Raw genomic sequence first — 20,637 nt, 5'->3', positions numbered from 1 at the left:
AAACATCACCAAAATTAAATGGTCTGGTTGTTCATTCCACTGCTACTTTTGGGACGTTGCTCTGGGCAAGTTGACCCCCATGTTTGCCAAAATAACAGCAGCCTGGGGCCCACTAAACCACTGCAATGTTCCAATGTTAATGGCATTTGAATTGTTGCAGAAGGTTAAGAGGTTAGGCAGGTAGGTACTGCACAGACAGTGAAGAGAGGAGAGTGAATGAATTTTATCCTCTTTGTAACGAGTTGCGAATAAACATTGGTGAAAGTGGACATGCCAAGTCGCCTACTGGCGTTTTTGTTTAGCAGCTTTTGTCATCCGCAGCTTTGCATTTTTAGTAATTTTTCATTCTGGGCAGCACCTATTATTAAAACACCCAATGGCTGGGATTCTGCGACCTCGCTCACAGCTGGGATTCTCCGATCCTGCTGAAAGTGAATGGGGTTTTGGCTGGGACACCAAATTCTCTCTCCTCTCTTGCATTGGGCCGGCAATGGATGAGGATAGAGAATCCTGGCCAATGTGGCATTTTGCTTGCCCCTCCTTTCAGGTTTAGGTGTGTCCCTTTAAGCTTCTTGTAAGCAATGCTCAGATCAGTTAAAGTAGAGACCAGCTTTCTTCTTCTTGTAGTAAGAACTTAAAGTTCAAAAGTGAAGCAGACAGAGGCTCAGGACATAGAACATAGAACAGTACAGCACAGAACAGGCCCTTCGGCCCTCAATGTTGTGCCGAGCCATGATCACCCTACCCAAACCCACGTATCCACCCCATACCCGTAACCCAACAACCCCCCCCCCCTTAACCTTACTTTAATTAGGACACTACGGGCAATTTAGCATGGCCAATCCACCTAACCCGCACATCTTTGGACTGTGGGAGGAAACCGGAGCACCCGGAGGAAACCCACGCACACACGGGGAGGACGTGCAGACTCCACACACAGTGACCCAGCCGGGAATCGAACCTGGGACCCTGGAGATGTGAAGCATTTATGCTAACTACTGTGCTGCCCCTGAGGCACCAAAGTGGCCTTAATGTTTGAAAGTAAATCTGAAATGAAAACACAAAATGCTGAAAACACTCAGTAGGTCTGGCAGCATCTGTGAAGGGGGCAACAGAGTTAATGTTCGAGCTTGTTGACCTTTCATCAAAACGTTAATTGTTGTTTGATCAATGAATTATGCAGATTGAAAAGTGCTCATTAGCTTCAGATGCATGGCAGAAGACATGAGCTTTATTTTGAAAGAGAGCTTTGCATTTGTACTGATGGCTGGCGCCTGAGCACCTTGAGCCTTTTCTGATGTATCACTGCTGGGATTGCGAACCACAACTCCGAGGGAGAGGCTCGATTAGAAATGCCACCACATTCAGCTGGCATGAACCAGACTACTGAAGGAGGCTGGGGAAGAGACAGCAGAGGCATTAACTGTAGTTTCGCGACAACCTTTGGAAACAAAAAAATTGTGCCAAAGGACCAGAGGGTGGTGAATGTTGCACGTCTATTCAACAAAGGGGGAAGGATGAACTGAGGAATTATATTTGAGGAGGGGGGCGGGGAGTTTGTCTTAGCTCTGTGTTAGATGGTGCTGTGTTCAAGCTTGTTTGAGGGTTTGATCGTATAAGGATGAGTACTGCATTGTGGGAAGCACCTCATGTCAGCTGTGCTCTTAAATTAAGCCTTTGTCTGCCGAATTGGGAGAATGCAAGGATCCCACCACTCTATTGAAAAAACAGGGGAGTTCTCTTGTCAAATACATATCCCTGAACCGAAGCCCCCAAACAAATTAGCAGTTAATCTTATTGCTGATTTTAGGACCTTGCTAGGGGCAAATTCGCTGCCACATTTCCCTTTGTAGCAACAGTGACCATAGTTCAGGAAATAAAACAGTAATTCGCTGGTTGGGAAGCACTTCTGGTTAAGTTACGGAGATGAAAATTGTGATAAGAATGTTCCATTCTATATGCAGTTGTGCTGGACAGTTATATGCAGTTTTCATGGAATAATGGACCAAGTCAGAACAGTCTCCAAAACACTGGCAAAAATCCCACTGCAGCACGTGTCATGTGAGAGTACCTTTAAGAAATGGGTGTTTAAGAAATGGGCCGTTAAGAAATGGAGCTGCACATGTTACTGGAGTGATGTCAGAGTGTGGGTAGAGCTGAGCTCTACTTCTGCTTTTTAGTTTCAGTTTGAGAAAAGCTTGGGTATATTTTTCAGTGAGCTGCATCTGAAGTACTGTTGATCTCTGCCATCCAAAGACTATCTATAGATCATTTGGTGAACCCAGAATTGTAAAAGGTCTCAGTATTGAATGTGACCCTAATGTGCTCCTGTTTGAAGGTTTGTTAAGTCTTTTGGATGTTAAAAGGACAGCTTACAGGGTTACTTAGGGTTGTAGTCTTTGGGGTTGTATTTGAATTAATGGTTGCTTAGATGTTCACTGTTTGTTTTTAAAAAAGGTTAACTTGCGTTCATAGAATAATCATTGTTTGGCTCAGAGATAGGTAACTGGGTCAATAGCAGCAGCAACCCGGGGGGGGGGGGGGGGGGGGGGGGGGGTGCATTATTGTAGTGTTTATTCTGTAACTTTATAGTGTGTTAATTTGCGTTGTTGTTAAAATGCTGGGTTGTTCATGGGGATGGGGCGAATGTATATGATTGTTAATATTATTGTTATTTTCGGTATTTTACTAAGGTGCGTTATTGTTGTATAAAATCAAAATTTCTCAATAAAAATTATTTTAAAAAAAAAAGAATAATCATTGTTTTGTTTTAAAAAAAATACTTGTCCTTTTCTGCTGTACCACTCCATAATACACTTTGGGGTTCTCTGAACCATGACCCATAACACACGTAATAAAAATGGAACTTGATGTAACTGTGTACTGCAATCAGTTGTTCAGCCATATATTGGCCTGAAGCCTGAAAGTCTCTTGATTGACTTTTGCAGTTTCTAAGTGGCTTTGATTACTGGATGTGCCCATTTGCACCATGAAGGAGCATTAAAGATACAGGCCAGCAGCCAAACATCGCAACCATGATTTGGACTGTAGTTTCCATCTGAGCAGGACCTCTGGAGACCAACTAAGAAGAAAGGAACTGATTGTCTTCACTTGTACTTTTGAGTGGGCGGACTGGTGTTTGGAACCATGTGGAATTACCTTATTTAGGGCACGACTGTCAAATGAAACAACCATAATGGAGAAAACCGAAATGAAGGATAAATGTTTTTACCCTTCCGGGACCAATTGGAAGGCAAGCATCTTCATTGCCAGGCACACACGGAACACAGCCCCTTAAGTTTCAAGCCAAATTTGGACCCTTTCCTCGGCCAGATCTGGAACATGCCTTCCCACTCCTCGTCAGGTAAAGTCCCAGATGACCATCGGCTGCTTTCCCCTTTGAGGGGGAAAGCTGACTGTTGGGGACATAACCTTAGGATCACCACATCTCAGGCAAAGGGGCAAGGATGAGAAGGCGGGACCTTCATGAATAGCTTCATGATTTTTCGTTTCTTGGTGAAATAAGGGATGTGGGGAGCAGGTGGGAAAATGGGAGTTGAAGCCTAAGGTCAGCCATGATTGTATTGAGTGCCACAGCGGGCTCGATGGACCATCTGGCCCAATCGTGCTCCTACTTCCCATGTTCTTGTACGAGCTCAAACCCTGTTGCCCACTCTGCGAAGCTGTTCAGCTCAGTATGGTAATTTTGCTTTCCCCAGCCAGAACTACACCCATGTCTTCTCCTCACCCCAGTGATGAAGATCACTTGGTGCATTTGCGAATCCTTTTAGAAATATTCGTGCAGTGCAGTGCCATGCCTGTCTCTGTACAATTGTTATCAGCTTTCGTTGGAAAGCGATTTGAATTCAGCAAGAGGAAGAGAAAATTCATCCCAAAGGTCTCTGTAATTACAAATAATTGGGGAATTCTTGACATGTCTTCACAAGCTGTATGCAGGCACCGACAGTTATAATTAAATTTCTATGGAGTCATGACCGGATTTCTCAATATGTATTGTATTGTTGACTTCTGTAAATATAAGTGGGAGTAGAGAAGTGAGACATGATATTCTCCAACATGAGTGAACAGTCGGTCACAGAAATGGACTGCAAGCCCATCCCTGGCCTTTTGAGTTCTTTAGGTGTATAATAATTCCAGGATGGGTGAAATAACTAAACAAAGTATTTATTGTAAGGAATAAACCTTGTGCAGAGTATAAGAAATATGCTACTGACTACTTCAACTCTAGTCCCCAGATTGGCTGGAAAAACGCGCTCGGCTTCAGGATTCGCGCTCTCCGGGCCGATTGGCCGATCGAGTCACATGACCCCCCAAACCTAGCCCCCTTAAAAGGGCTTGCTACTGCAAGGTGGAAAGCTCAACCGCCAGCTTCGGCTGTGTTTGTTCGAAGCCCCCATTTTCTGAAGCGAGCTTCCAGAAAACATAGCATGGTAGCATTGTGGATAGTACAATGGCTTCACAGCTCCAGGGTCCCAGGTTCGATTCCGGCTTGGGTCACTGTGTGGAGTCTGCACATCCTCCCCGTGTGTGCGTGGGTTTCCTCTGGGTGCTCCGGTTTCCTCCACAGTCCAAAGATGTGCAGGTTAGGTGGATTGGCCATGATAAATTGCCCTTAGTGTCCAAAATTGCCCTTAGTGTTGGGTGGGGTTACTGGGTTATTGGGATAGGGTGTAGGTGTTGACCTTGGGTAGGGTGCTTGTTCCAAGAGCCGGTGCAGACCCGATGGGCTGAAAATAGCATGAATGAGCCACGCCATCAGGTACTTGGCCCATCGAGGGCGGAGCATTGGGGGAGGGTCTCGTAGCATTCTGAGGGCCTCCATAGGGCGTGCAGCGTACGTACACTGTTTTGGCAGGGGCGGAGCATCGCAAAAGCGGTGCTGTCCCCGATTTTGACGCCCCTGCCCATCTCCGAAGGCGATTTCAACGTCGGAGACCAGAGAATTCCACCCTCTATGTTATCCAGAACTAAAAAGCAAGAGGGCTCAAAGGAGATTAAATAACGTCATATTGTCCGAAGGGTTCTTCTCCAAGGTTGCTCGCAACAGTGTCCTGGACATTATCCTTGAATTCTCAGAGGCTCAAAACAATCTAGACGTTCGGAAACAGTCCTGGTGGTCCTCAGCTAGACCACTGATTAAAGCATTAGTTGCTGTTGAGTCATTTGGTGCAAGTTCCCTCTTCCCCAGGCTTGTCAGCCACTATTTTCACCTGACCTAAGAGCATTGATGGAATCCTGAGGGCTTGGGGGGTGGGGCGGTTGCCGTTCCTTTTTGGTATTTGGGGGTCCAGATAGCAAGGGACTGGGCTAAACTCGGGGGGGGGGGGGGGGGGGGGTTGAACTACACAAATCTGGTAGGGAAGGTTAAGGCAGATCTGCAAATGTCAGACGGTCTCCTGCTATCCCAGGATGGCCGAGTGGGATTGGATAAGATGAATATATTGCGGAGATTTTAATTTTTGTTTCAGTGCCTCCCGGTGTTCCTGCCCAAGGAGGAGGGGCGGAGACGTGCTCGGTTAAGCGTGAAAAGGCAAATGACAGAGGAGCTGGGGCCCATCTAGAAGGAGGAGGTTTGGAGTGAGGCACTGAGGAGGGTGAACGTGACCTTGTCCTGTGTGGGACTGAGTCTCATTCAGCTAAAAGTAATGTTTTTGAGCACACCTTACGAAGGCCAGAATAAGTCAGTTTCTCGATGGGTTGGAGGATCGATGTGAGCGGTGTTTGTGGGGGCCGGTGCATCACCCGTCCATATTCTGATCGTGCTCAAAGCTGGTGGGCTTCTGGAGTTCCTTTTTTGATGTTATGTCGGCAATCCTGGGCATTGGGTTGGAGTCTTTCCCACTGGTGGTGATTTTTTTTTTTTTTGATGTACTGGAACTCCGGATGCGGGGGGTGTGTGGCAGATGTGATGACCTTTGTCTCACTTGTGTCAAGGAGGCGGGTGGATCATCTTCGGCTGAAGGACGACTGCACCACCAACGCCTCGGCGTGGCTGGGTGACCTAATGGAGTTTTTGCACCTCGAGAAGGTCAAGTTTACCCTGAGAGGGTTGGTGGAAGGGTTTTACCATATGTGGCGGCCACTGTTTATAATGTACTTTCAAGAGTCGGTCACTGTTTTTTTTTTATAAATTTAGAGTGCCCAATTAATTTTTTACAATTAAGGGGCAATTTAGCGTGGCCAATCCACCTAGCATCTTTGGATTGTGTGGGTGAAACCCACGCAAACACGGGGAGAATGTACAAACTCCACACGGACAGTGACCCAGAGCTGGGATCGGACCTGGGACCTCGGCGTCGTGAGGCAGCAGTGCTAACTACTGCGCCACTGTGCTGCCCACAAGAGTTGGTCACTGTTAGCTTTTGGGAGGGGGATAGGGTGGGTGAGGGGTTTTAGTGGTGAGGTTATATTGTGGTAGGGGAAAGTGGTGGGGTCTTACTGTTTTGCTGTTATTCTGTGTTATTGTATGCTTTGTATAAATATTGTTAAAAATTATAATAAAAATATTTCCAAAAAAACAAGCGATGGAATCCTGCAACACTTTCCTCTCGAGCAGCAAGAGTTTTCGTGTGGCCCGACCCATTCAAATCAAAAAAAGTCCTGTCTGTGTAAAGTCCTTTTTATTTTTTCCTTGGACTTGTGCTTATCTTTCATCTGGTGGAGATTTGTGCCAGAGAGAAGGCCTCAAAGGAAAGCTTAGTTTTCTGGAAGAATGATTTTTGTTTACAGTCTGTGAATAGCTTTTGTCCGACACAAACACATTCCACAAACGCAAGCCCGAATGTGAAAGATTGGAGTTCTTTCCATTTATGACTTGAGTATATAAATGTGGAAGGTCCTTAGAGTGGCTGGTGACACTTTGCTAATCTTGTGCTATTTCATTCAGCAGGCACAATATTGGAATATAGGCAGGCCTGAAGGCCTAGTGTACCCTTCCTACAATAGTTGGGAGCATAGCTCTTTGCATTTTGGTCACTTCCTTGCCTGAAGCCACTAACGTCTTGCTGCAGTATGTCTGTCATTACCACATGTTTCAGGTTCCTCATGTACGCACCAATCTTGATTGAGCCTAAACAGCACCTATTGGCTATTTGACACTGCAGATGTTCACAATCGTTCCAAATAACTCTCTTCACCCACTTTCTAGCAAGTGTCATTGGATAGCTATCAGCTTGGAAATCTCTGGTTAGCTCCTCCTCATTCGGTGCCCCAAGTGTGTGCTTAAATCAATTCTAGTGACCCAACCCCAACTTGAGGTCAATTCACAGCAGGTTGAATTCGGGACGCTTTATCCATGTTTATTTGTCATGGAATCCCTACACTGTAGAAGGAGATAATTCGACCCATCGAGTCTGCACCATCCCTCCGAAAGAGCACACTACACAGGTTCACACCCCGTCCACTCCGCAACCCGGTAACCTAACTTGCACATCCTGGACACTAAGGTGCAAATTTAGCATGGCAGGTCCACTTAACCTACACATCTTTGGACTGTGGGAGGAAACCGAAGCACCCGGAGGAAAGCCACGCAGACACAGACTGATCGTGCAAACACCCAAGGCTGGAATCAAACCTTTTTTATTAGTTTACTGTGGGAGTTGGGAACACCCAGTGTGATCCTTTACGTTCCAGGATTTAGCATTTCTTTCTGTTAATTAACAGTAAAATTCAGACAAATTATTTCTGTGCAGTACGATAGCACACGTGGCTCGCACTGTGGCTTCACAGCGCCAGGGTCCCTGGTTTGATTCCCTGCTGGGTCACTTGCTGTGTGGAGTTTGCACGTTCTCCCTGTGTGTGCGTGGGTATCCTCCGGTTGCTCCGGTTTCCTCCCACAGTCCAAAGATGTGCAGGTGAGGTGGATTGGTCATGCTAAATTGCCCTTAGTGTTCAAAAAGGTTGCGAGTTACGGGGATAGGGTGGAGGTGTGGGCTTGGGTAGGGTGCTCTTTTCAAGGGCCGGTGCAGACTCGATGGGCTGAATGGCCTCCTTCTGCACTGTAAATTCTATAGAGAGGGCTATGCCCAGGCAGGTCCTTGGCACTGCCCTTATCTGTGGGAATGGGTTGCCCCAGTGCTTGTTGGGAGTAGGGGTTTGCCTTGGTGCTTGTTCCCGTTCAGGGGGGGGGGGGGGGGGGGCTGTGGCACCTGTGTCCATGACCCTGTATCTGTGTTTTAACACAGATCAAGGTGCCCTTTAAAAGCAGTGCCCCGATTTCTGTGGGGCTGGTGTTGTTGGCTCCATCAGGCTCCGCCCTGGCAGCCTGATGGTGTAAGCCACACCCCCAGATGTTTGGTACACAAGAGTACCAGATCATCTGAAGAGAAAGGCCGGCTGGAGAGTTACAGGTCGGTTTTCTCACCTCAGCCAGCACTCTATAGAGTTCAAACTTACACCCTACATATCTCAACCAGGATAGAAAGAGAAACAATTGATGAATAGTTGCACGTTAAAAGGTTGAAGTGTCAATCACACTAGTTCACTTGAGTGAAAAGGTGCCAGGCTCAGATCTTGGGTCACCTTGGATGATAATCTCGGGATGTGGGCAAGACCTTATTTAATGTCAATCTTCAATTTCTCTGGGAGGCTACTTTCTTGAATATGTTGTTGAAGCAGCAATGATGAAAGAATGGTGGGATCAGACAGTGGTTTGGGTTCATTGGAATTGTGTACAATGGGTGTGAACTGGAACAGGTTTGCGTCCATTGCAGTTGTATACAATGGGAGTGAACAAGAACGGGTTAGGGTCCATTGGGATTGTGCACAGTGGGAGTGAACAAGAAGGTTTTGAGTCCATTGGGATAGTGCACAGTGGGAGTTAACTGGAAGAGATTTGAGTCCATTGGGATAGTGCACAGTGGGAGTGAACTGGAAGAGATTTAAGTCCATTGGAATTGTGCACAGTGGGAGTGAACTGGAAGGGGTTTGGGTCCATTGGAATTGTGTAGAGTAGAAATGATTGGGATTGGGTTTGGATTAATTAAGATTGTGTGCAGTGGGAGTGGACAGGAAGGGGTTTGATTAATTGGGGCTTTTGATCCATTGGGATTGTGTACAGTGATAGTGAATGGGAAGGGGTTTGGGTCCATTGGGATTGTGTACAGTGGGAGTGAAAGAAAGGATTTATATCCATTGGGATTGTGTACAGTGGGAGTGAAAGGGAAGGGATTTGGGTCAATTGGGATTGTGGAAGTGAAAGAAAGCATTTGTGTCCATTGGGATTGTGTACAGAGGGAGTGATTGAAAAGCGGTTTGGGTCCATTGGGATTGTGTATCGTGGGAGTGACCAGGAAGGGGTTTGGCTCCTTTGGGACTGTGTACAGTGGGGTGAATGGGAATGTTGTGGGTCCATTGGGACTGTGTACAGTGGGGTGAAAGGGAAGGGACGTCTGAGTTGTGCATGGCTTGGAGTCGATGGTGGTTCTGCTCTTGTCCTTCTTGGTGGTAAAGACCGCTAGGTTGGAAAGGTGAGGTAGAAATGAGTTTGCTGAGTTGTTACAATGCTTCCAGTAGATAGTACACACTGCAAACACTGGGGTTTGTGAGCTCCGTGACCAGGTTGTTAGTCAAGTACACCGTTTTCTCTTGGGTAGTCTTGATCTCCCTGTATATTTTTCTGTGCTGGGCTTCATTGAGGCAAGTGATAAATCACTATACATTCCAGTTCAGCCTCTTAAATGCTTGTAGAAGGTGAGGGGGTCAAGATTTGCAAGATTCTCCTGCTCTTGTAGCTGGTCTTTCACGGGATGTGGGTAACACTAACACTGACTCGCCCCGAATTTATTTCGAATTTCCAATTGCCCTTGCATATCCTTGAAATGTTGCAGCCCCTTGTGTCAGATTTTGTCATGGCCTGCCATGCAAGATTCAATAAATGGTCGTGCTTCTCAAGGTCCTTCCTTCTTGCTGGAAATGGTCATTGCCTGACTCTTACGCAATTTAAATGTTTCTTGACAACGTTTGGCTGAAGCCTGTCTGCTGGCTGGCTGCTGTTCTAGGCCGGTATGAGCTGCTGCATTGTCAGAGGTATTGTGAAGAGGAATTAGAGGACTATTGTCACGTGTGCATGCCAAAGGAGAAAGAAAGACTGATATATCTATGGCGCCTTCACTGACCTCACGGCATGTCAAAGTGCCTCAGGGCCATGGACACTATGTTGAAGTGTAGTCACTGCGGTAATGAAGTCAATTTGTGCACAGCACGATCCCACAAAGGTAAATGATCAGATCATCTGTTTTAGTCGAGTTCTAGATATTGGCTGGGAGACTGCAGATCATGTCCCTGTTTTTCTTTGAAATCATGTCCTTTCCACTTATATACCACTTATGGGTGGCAAGCTGGTACAGTGGTTAGCACTGCTGCCTCACAGCGCCTGGGAACCGGGTTGCATTCCGACCTTGGGTCACTGTCATGGTGGAGTTTGCACGTTCTCCCCGGGTCTGTGTGGGTTTCCTCCGTGTGTTCCCACAGTCCAAAGATGTGCAAGTTAGTTGGATTGGCCATGTTAAATTACCCCTTGGTGTCTAAATGTTAGATGGGGTTGCGGGGGAGTGGGTATAGGTAGCGTGTTCTTTCAAAGGGTTGGTGCAGACTCAATGGGCCAAATGGCCTCCTTTTGAACTGTAGGGATTCTGTGATTTGATAAATCCAGGCAGATCCCCTGTGTATCGTCCCAGCCAAAAGACACCTCTCGTGGTGCAATGCTCCCTCACTGGAGTCTCCTCCTAGATTATTTGCCAGACCCACTGGAGTGGGACTTGAACATGCAACAGGGGCAGAGGTGCTGCCAATAGAACCACCCATAAAAGGTGACCGAAGTGTCCTCCTCAACCCTCCCAAAAGAGTCTTAGCCTTCAGACGATGAGGGGAAAAAAGAGGTGACAAGGAAATGCTATGTGGAATACATGTTAAATACACACAGATATAAGCAAGACTTGTATACAAGTGCTGAGTTAGAGGGCTCTGATTTTGGAAACAGGTTAGATTCTCTGCAATGTGCAGCAATCAGGGGCAGCCTCAACTGGGAGGGGCAGGGTGGTGAGATTGATGCCCGATCAGTGAAGATGGATTGCGATGTGTCATCATGGAGATAATCATTTAAGGTGGGAGGGGGAAGGGGGGGGGGGGGGAAATCACATGGTTTCATTTGTTATGAGGCTTAGAGTATAGATCAGATTGCATCCAGTCGTGTTAATGCCAACAGTCTGCCTGAGCAGCAATACAACCGGCTGAAATGGGATCACATCTGTACACGGTTTTTGATTCCAGGTTGGAAAGCATCAGAATTTCCTGATAAAGTAGCAGGATAGCAGTGGTGAGTTTTTTTTTAAAAAATGTGTCTTTTTAAAAACAGATATGTGTTGGCGAATTTTTGTTCGTGGCATTTCTGTGAATATCTAAGTATTCGGACTTCGGGACTCTGATGCTTTCAAAATGTTCACTATTTTTTTATTGGGCTGAAGTGGAAAAAGTGATGTGAGAGATTTCATTGTTTAGTTTGCTTCGGCGATGAGCAACCTTTGGGGCACTACTCCGCTCTGTAAATTGAGCTGCTAATACTAGCCCCCTTGAGCAACCCCATTTTCATCTCAATAGTTAACCAGGAGAAAATCAGCATGAGTAAACAGCCAAACTGCTGAAACGTCAGCAGATGATTTGGCTCACTGCTCCAGTCCGAGTGAGGGACAGGGCTTGCAGGATGCGGTGCCTCTTGCTACACTGCACTTTTCCAACTCTGGCTTCTTGTGCATCCTCGGGTGATCTTGCCTTCAGCGGCCAAGGGTGCTGAGCTCTGGAGTTCCCTCACTGAACCCCTTGTCCTCTCCACCTTACTTTCCTTCTTTCAGACATTCCTTGAAACTTACCTCATTGACCAAGCTTTTGGCCACCTATCCCAATATCTTCTTACAGAGGGTTTCCTTCGGGTGCTCCGGTTTCCTCCCACAAGTCCCGAAAGACGTGCTGTTAGGTAATTTGGACATTCTGAATTTTCCCTCTGTGTACCCGAACCAGGCGCCGGAATGGCGACTAGGGGCTTTTCACAGTAACTTCATTACAGTGTCAATGTAAGCCGACTTGGTGACAATAAAGATTATTATTACTTGGTACTGTGTCAGATTCTCGTAGATCATAGAATATACAGTGCTGAAGGAGGCCATTCGGCCCACCATGTTGTACTGGCCCTTGGAAAGGGCACCTACCCAATGCAACGCCTTATCCCTGTTACCCAATAACCCGACCACACTATGGGCAATTTAGCATGGCCAATCCACTTAACCTGGGCCTCTTTGGATTGTGGGAGGAAACCGGAGCACCCGGAGGAAACCCACGCAGATACAGGGAGAAAGTACAAACTCCACACAGACAGTCACCCGAGGCCGGAATTGAATTCGGGACCCTGGAGCTGTGAGGCGGCGGTGCTAGCCACTGTGCATTCCATTTTGTCTGGTAATGTTCCTCAGAAGAATGCCCTGAGGCATTTTACGACATTATAGATGCTTTGTAAAGCTGTTGTTTGGTCCCTGAAGTCGCAGTGCCTAATTGTCCCTGAGGTTCAGCGGGTTTGTGAATTGTCGACTGGCCCTGCCTGCTGTTTGCCGAGAGAGCCCACCTCGCTGAGGAACTGACATCTTCACCTGTTGCCTAATTGCACGGGCCGGAATCATGCCGCCATCAACAAATGCAGGCTGTAACGGAGAGGCATCCAGCCTCTGACGTGCAAATTGGAAACAGGGGCCGGTGTTCTCCCCTACCCGGCGTGGCGGGGGGTCCCGGCGTGTTGGAGTGGCGTGAACCACTCCGGCGCCGGGCCGCCCCAAAGGTGTGGAAGTCTCCGCACCTTTCGGGGCCAAGCCCTCACATTGAGGAGCTAGGCCCACGCCGGTGTGGTTGGCGCCACTCCAACATGCCGGGACCCCCCGTCCCGCCGGGTAGGGGAGAATCCCGGCCCCTGTTTCCAATTCGCACGTCGGAGGCTGGATGCCTCTCCGTTGCAGCCTGCATTCGTTGATGGCGGCATGATTCCTGCCCGTGCAATTAGGCAACAGGTGAAGATGTCAGTTCCTCAGCCAGGTGGGCTCTCTCGGCAAACAGCAGGCAGGGCCAGTCAACAATTCACAAACCCGCTGAACCTCGGACCATTAGGCACTGCATAAGTCCGCGCATGCGCCGGAGCATCAGCGGCTGCTGACGTCATCCCAGCGCATGCGCAGGGGAGGGGGTCACTTCCACCTCTGCCATGGTGAAGACCATGGCGAAGGCGGAAGGAAAAGAGTGCCCCCACGGCACAGGCCTGCCCGCCAATCGGTGGGCCCTGGGGCCAGCTCGCCCCGTGCGGCCTCCCAGGACCCCGGAGCCCGCCCGTGCCGCCAGTCCCGCCGGTCAGGTAGGTGTTTTGATTCCCGCCGGCGGGAGAGGCTTGACAGCGGCGGGACTCCGACCCATCGCGGGCTGGACAATCGCCGGGGGGGGGGGGGGCCGAACCAGCGCGACGCGATTCCCGCCCCCGTCGAATCTCTGGTGGCAGAGAATTCAGGACACGGCGGGGTCAGGATTGACGCCGGCCCCTGGCGATTCTCCGACCCGGCGGGGGGTCGGAGAATCCCGCCCAGGGTCACTAAACTAAAAACAAAAACAGGATGGAATTTTCCAGGTTCCGTGGCCAGCCATTGAAATCTCTGTCCACATCAGCGCGACTGGAGGATCTCACTGGGATAATCTCTGAGACTGAAAACCAGCGATCGACTTGTTTTTTTTAAAAAAATGATTCAGCATTTACAATTACAATTCAGATCAATGTAACAATAAGATTGACGCAACGAGGGGTACAATAAAAATCTGCTAGCGTTCGAAAAAGCAAGTTTAAAAACAAAACATGGACTGTGCTGGCGAGGGGGGTCTGTCCATTAGCCATATTTTATTTACTGCTGGTTAAACTTGTGTGATTCCAGCAATATCATTTTAAAAAAATGATATTTCCAAATGAAATGAAGAAGTCAATGTTGGAGGGTTGTGGGGCTGGAGTGGGGGGGGGGGAGAGCTGGGCTGCTCTTCAAAGGAACCAGCATAGGATCGGCACGGCAGCACAGTGGTTAGCACAGTTGCTTCACAGCTCCTGGGTCCCAGGTTCGATTCCCGGCTGGGGTCACTGTCTGTGCGGAGTCTACACGTTCTCCCCGTGTCTGCGTGGGTTTCCTCCGGGTGCTCCGGTTTCCTCCCACAGTCCAAAGATCTGCAGGTTATGAGGATTGGCCATGCTAAATTGCCCTTGGGTTAGCTGGGGTTACTGGCTGACGTGGATAGGGTGGAGGTGTGGGCTTAAGTGGGATGCTCTTTCCAGGAGCCGGTGCAGACTCGATGGGCTGAATGCCTCCTTCTGCACTGCAAATTCAATTCTAGGAATAGGCTTAATGGACCGAATGGCCTCCTCTGTGCTGCACTATTCTATATTCTAGCATTAGGCGGGGACACTGCTGCCAGGTTTAGCGTGTCTAATAGGATTGAGCTTTTAACTGTTGCTTTTTTTTTGAAGGACTTCAAAAATGAATGAGTGTTTTATTGGGAATAACGCGCTGTCAGCAGAATTGAAGGATTTGCCTGACAACAGTTCCTGTCAGCCGGCACAGATAGCGATAGATCGACGGTTGGCCCTACGCTCCCTGTTTCTGTGGGCAGCAAAGCTGCTTCTAATTAGCCGCCGAAAGTCTCGGCGTCTCAGCTGTCATAGATTTACTGTCACAAGTCTCGCACCCAGCCCAGGGACCTCAATGTTTCGGTTGCTGCTGCTTGGCCATGGATTATGTTAGCTGGCTCTTCGATGCACACTGAGCTGTTAATTTGTGTGCAAAATGTGCTCCTCTCAGTGGCTACTGCAGGTACAAAATGTCCTGAGTTGTCTTCTTTGTACACAGGTTGCTTTAAGTCTGGAGGCGTACAATGGGTAATATCTTTAAAATTTCCATAAATTCCGAAACGTGATTGAGTTACTGCGAACCACTGATATTTGAACCATATCTACAGTGCGGTTTAGTCACCATTCGTTTGTTCAGGTTGTGGCGGTTCTGGACATGAAAATTGTGCATGTTTCACGCACGGACTTCAGAAATAGGGGTATCTTTTCAATCTTTTTTTTATGTTTTGTTTTCGCTCGAGGTAAAGGAATAGACTTGTGCTGTCAACAGATTTAGTGGGCGCGTAACCCGAGCCTATGTGAACTTGCTGATTTCAGCAGGAGCTGTTCAGTGTTGTCCTGAAGAGAGGGTCACATTCAATCACTTCCATTTGAGATAATTGGCGACCTGCAATTTTATGTTGTGTTTTTGATCGCAATCCAATATTTAAAAAAGAACTTTTGGAATTTGTTGGGAAATGGCGAGTTTCCATTTCAAACAGCTGATTTCGAACTGAAGCCACTGTGCAGCAGGTGAAACTATTCCATTTGAAAAGCTTTCCGCAGCTCTGGACATGTAAATGGTGAATGGTTTTGAGTCTCATGAAATAGAAGTCTCTTTTGCACTGGAGCTTGCTTCGTTTCTTCGTGGTAGTGGGCAGACTTGTGTCTACTCCTGGGTCAGAATGCAGAGTAAAGCTCCTTCCATATGGTGGCAAATGCTCCCAAGGTCAGGGATGGCACAGCTGGATGCAAAGGCAATTCCTTTCACGTTGGCCCAGCTGGAGCTCCAGTTGGCTCTTGAAGGTGGACGCAGTGTGAACCTTGAGCAACGTGCCTCAGCTCAACCCCATGATCCTACTGAACCAATGTTGCATTCCGCACACCAGCCAGTGCAAGCATTCTTTGGTGCCAATTCATAAAATCACAGAATCCCGACAGTGCAGAGGAGGCTATTCAGCCCATCGAGTGCACACACAGCCTCTTGAAAGAGCACCCTGTCTGGTCCCACCCTCCCGCTCTATCCCCATAATCCTACCTAACCTTTGGACACTTAAGGGCAATTTAGCTTGGCCAATCCACTTAACCTACACATCTTTAGATTGTGGGAGGAAACCGAAGCACCTGGAGGAAACGGAACGTACAGACACCGCACGGACAGTCACCCAAGGTCGGAAACAAATCTGGGTCCCCGGCGCTGTGAGGCAGCAGTGCCAACCACTGTGCCACCTCGCCGGAACGCTTAGGCTCAGCAGGGGCATGTCTCAATATAAATTACAGCACCAGGTTAAAGTCCAACAGGTTTGTTTCGAATCACTAGCTTTCGGAGCATCTGAGGAATGAGCAGTGTTCCGAAAGCTAGTGATTTGAAACAAACCTGTTGGACTTTAACCTGGTGTTGGAAGACTTGTTACTGTGCTCACCCCAGTCCAACGCCGGCATCTCCACATCACCAATATAAATTAGGTTGTGGTCGCTCAGGATCATTTCACATGGAATCTTTACAGACGGAGGAGACTAAGAAGCTTCATTTTTCCCCCGCAGGGTAATGTTTCTCGCCATTCAACAACATATGGTTCAACAACTGATGGTTCGTGAGATATCCCACGACCAAAATGTAGCCAGGCTAAAATTCTGACGGTATGATCTGTTTATCTATAATATCAGTTGTAGTTCAGTGGGAGTTCTCTTGCCCCTGAGACAGAAGGTTGTGAGTTGCAGTCCCGCTCCCCCAACATGAGCACAAAATACAGGCTGGTATTCCAATACAGAGCTGCACTGTCGGAGGTGCCATCTTTCAGATTAAAGTAGGCCCTGATTAAACCCGCGGGTACAAGTAAAAGAATCCATGGAACTTTTTGAAGAAAAGTATAGTAATTCTCCCAGCTGTCATGGCGAATATTTGTCAATCAATCAGTATCATTAAATCATGTTATCCAGTTATTATCAAATTGCTGTTTGTGGGACTTGCTTTGTGTAGATTGACCTTTTTGCCTACAATGGTAACAGTGGCAAAAAATATTTCTTCTAAAATATTTCCTTGACAGAAAGGATGTACTGAGATCATGAAAGACACAATCTAAATGCAAGTCTTTCTCAGTGTCTGGCACAGAAAAATAGCCAGCATAAAGCCACAATTGACAGAGACCAAGGTTATGCCTCTCGCTCTCCATTTCACGTCAAATAGCAAACCTCCAAATCTGTGCTCTTCCCTTTGTATGTTGGGTTTGAAACTGGGATAGCTGAGGTAATTATCTGCGAGTGCGAGTGTCTGTGTGTGGCGATAGGCCAATGAACTGCAACCACAACTCTGTGAGCAAATAAATGGTTTCCTTACAAGGCCAGTGTATTTATTTCTGGCCTGGGCAAATTGAGTTTAATCATGCCTGTGGCTAAAGCCAAATGAGTTACAATTAAGCTGCAGATTGGACGAGAAGAAGGCAGCACAGTGTGCCTGAGGGAATTGCTGAGTGCTGGAGTATTAAAATCAGCCTGGCAAAAATAGACTTGCATTTATATAGCACCCTTCACAACCTTCCAAAGTGCTTTAAAATCATCGAAGTACTTTCATATCATAAAATTTACGGTGCAGAAAGAGGCCATTCGGCCCATCAAGTCTGCACTGGCCCTTGTAAAGAGCGCCCTACTTAAGCCCACACCTCCATCCTAGCCTGTAACCCAGTAACCGCACCTAACCTGTTTTTTGGACACTAAAGGCAATTTAGCTTGGCCAATCCATCTAACCTGCTCATCTTTGGACTGTGGGAGGAAACCGGAGCACCCGTAGGAAACCCACACAGACACGGGGAGAACGTGCAGACTCCGCACAGACAGTGACCCAAGCTGGGAATCGAACCTGGGACCCTGGAGCTGTTAAGCTGCAGCGCTAACCACTGTGCTACAGTGTCGCCCTTTTGAAGTGCCCTGTCATAGTGTATAAAACACACATGTGCACAGCAACGTCCCACAAACATTGTGATAAGCACCAGATAATCTGTTTTCAGGATGTTGGTTAGGGGTTAGAAGGTTTGAAGCATTGTAGGGGTGTTGACGCTGCTCTAATGTTTTGCGTGGTGGTACTAGTTTTTTTTTCCTTCTCGAGTGTCCAATTATAAGAGTGAAAATAGTAAAGTCATTTCGGCCTAAACTATTATTTTTCTGTCAAAGACCAAGCTTTCTGTAAATGTTACCATAGTAAAAAGACAGGAACCTGTACTGTTTTGACTTGCTGGGATTTTTTTGCCAATTCAGATGGAAAGTGAACGGTTATATTTAGTCCCATCACAACTTTTCCAGTCAGAACAACCTTGCCAGGTAATCGGCCAAAGAATTAGATTCTCCCAACATGGGACCAGAAGCAACCCCCTCAGGGAGACAATTGATTGATCAATCAAGTAACTGGCTATCACACATATGACTTTGAACCACCTTAATTGCTGGGGGGGGGGGGGGGGGGGGGGGGGAGAACCTTTCCCCTTTCTGTTTTGTAATTGTTGTGCAGGATCTCTGATGTTCACCTGAGTGGGCAGGCGGAATCTCGGTTCAACATCTCATCAAGAGAAAGCACGATGGCGCAGTGATTAGCACTGTTGCTTCACAGCGCCAGAGTCCGAGTTTCAATTCCCGGCAGGGTAACTGTCTGTGTGGGGTTTACATGTTCTCCCCGTGTCTGCATGGGTTTCCTGCGGGTGCTTCGGTGTCCTCCACAATCCAAAGTTGTGCAAGTTAGGTGGATCGGCCATACTAAATTGCCCCTTAGTCATCGAAAGATGTGCGGATGAGGTGATGTGGATAGGGCTGGTTGGGGGTGGGGTTAGGGTTGCCGCTGTATTAGTATTTAAATATCAAATAGATAAGTCAAAGGTTAAACATATACAAACTGCAATTCAAAGGCAGGTTTTTCCATGGATGTATCAAGGGTTTTTTTGTGAGGGCCATGAAAAATCCAGCACGAGTTTGTAGAATAGAAAGAAATAACATTTATTTACAATTACATACATATATATATGGCAGCAGTACTCCCTTGCTGCTCACTCCTCTCTAGCTGGTCCCAAAGTGTCCAGCTCTATTTAAGCAGGGACTCTGCTAAGGATTTCTCCCCCCCCCCCCCATTGTGGAAGCTCATACTCTCAAAGGATTGTGGGATTGCCATTAGCCCCCAGCCATTGGTAAGCAGACAGTTATAACACATCCCCCCCCCCCCAAATTCCAAGGAATCCACCGAAGACCCTGGCGAAGGAGGGCGTCCGACTCATTTTGCCGCAGGCCGGACACCATTTACATGAGGCACTGGATTGGGCGGCGTGTAAAGAGATGGAGAACGGCGTTTCTGTGATGAACGGCGTAACGATTGTACAACCACGGCCTGTGGGACCAAGGACTCCCCCTCTGAGGCGTCCCGTGTCTCCATCTCGGAGTCAGTGTCCACTGCCTCCGTCATCTCGCCGTCCCCATCTCCACGCGGTTCTGCAACGACCTGCGCAGGGTTTGACTGCGGCGCCAGAGGAAGATTGTGAGGAATACTCTCCACTCTGTCTGGTCTCTGCAGCTGTAGATGTGAGCTTCAGGTTCAGGGAACCTTTGGAAGAAACGGTCTCCTGGACCAAACGTGGTCTACATGCTTGCGCTGGAGATGACCCTAGGCTTGCACCTGGTAAGAGATAGGGCCCATTCGGTAAAAGCTAATGCCAGGGTCCCACTGGGCACCACCAGCAAAATTTTCGAAAGGCCATGTCCCTGCCATTCCTGAGTGCGGCGTACTTTCGTGGCAATGTCTGGGAAAACCATGCTTAGGCGTTGCGAAGTCTCCGGCACATTAGGAGTTCCGCGGGAGCTACCCTAGTCACCGCATGTGGTGTGGTCCTGTATGAAAACAAAAAACAAGCCAGTCTCGTGTCCATAGACCCAGAAAACTGCTACTTTAGGCCCTGTTTGAATGTCTGCACTGCGCGCCCCGCCAACCCATTGGAAGCCTGGTGGTATGGGGCAGTGCGAATATGCCGTTCTTCTTCATGAACCTCCTCACTTGTGAATGGAGTGCCGTTGTCCGTGACCAGCACCTTGGGGAGGCCATGCGTACTGAAAGACAAACACATCTTTTCGATTGTTGCGCAGGATGTTGTGCCTACCATCTTAAGCACCTCTAACCATTTAGACTGGGCATCTATTTGTTATTACTGTTATCGTTGGTATTTTAGTATGGTTTAATGTTGTGTAAATTTAAAAATTTTCAATAAAAATTATTTAAAAAAAAAAAGACTGGGCATCGATTAATAGAAGGAACATAGATCCTTGAAAAGGGCCGGGCCCTGGCCATTCCCAATGATGTAAGGGCGCAGCCGGCGGAAGCTCCTGATGCTCCTGTCAAATGGAGCAGTTTTGGGCCACATTCGCAATGTCGGTGTCGAGGCCTGGCCACCAGACATAACTCCGGGCCAACATTTTCATTTTGGTCACACCTGGATGCCCACTGTGGAAGTCTCTCAGTATCAGCTTCTGTCCTTTTTCCGGGACAATCACACGTGTTCTCCACAAGAGGATACGTCTTCCACGCTAAATTCTGACAGCAAAATGCCCGCAACTTGCTGTCCATGTTGCCCACCATACAGGACTATGTGCCGAACCTTTGACAGGACTGGCTCCGTCTGGGTCCACTCATGGATCTGTGATGCCGTGACAGGCAAGGAGTCCATAAAATTTAGGGTTGCAACCACCCCACAGGTCATGGG

General features: G+C 47.9%; 1 protein-coding gene across 36 annotated transcripts in view; it reads left to right on the top strand.

The window, feature by feature from the left end:
- Positions 1-20,637, top strand: part of nrcama (neuronal cell adhesion molecule a) — a 478,378-nt gene that overhangs the window by 307,405 nt on the left and 150,336 nt on the right. For 6 of the 36 annotated variants that reach the window (XM_038780562.1, XM_038780559.1, XM_038780584.1 and 3 more), the window contains exon 1: positions 14,725-14,894. The exons of 7 other annotated variants lie outside the window; for them this stretch is intronic. In XM_038780562.1, the coding sequence (XP_038636490.1) occupies positions 14,819-14,894 (76 nt within the window). In that variant the 5' untranslated portion in view covers positions 14,725-14,818. Of the gene's footprint in view, positions 1-11,206; positions 11,336-14,722; positions 14,895-20,637 lie in introns of those variants that run through there. 23 more of the 36 variants (XM_038780568.1, XM_038780585.1, XM_038780590.1 and 20 more) reach the window with 7 other exon arrangements.

Source organism: Scyliorhinus canicula, chromosome 20, assembly GCF_902713615.1.
Source record: "Scyliorhinus canicula chromosome 20, sScyCan1.1, whole genome shotgun sequence".
NCBI classification, from domain to species: domain Eukaryota; kingdom Metazoa; phylum Chordata; class Chondrichthyes; order Carcharhiniformes; family Scyliorhinidae; genus Scyliorhinus; species Scyliorhinus canicula.
Note: the sequence above shows the minus strand (reverse complement) of the source record. Positions and strands in the feature narration are given on the sequence as shown.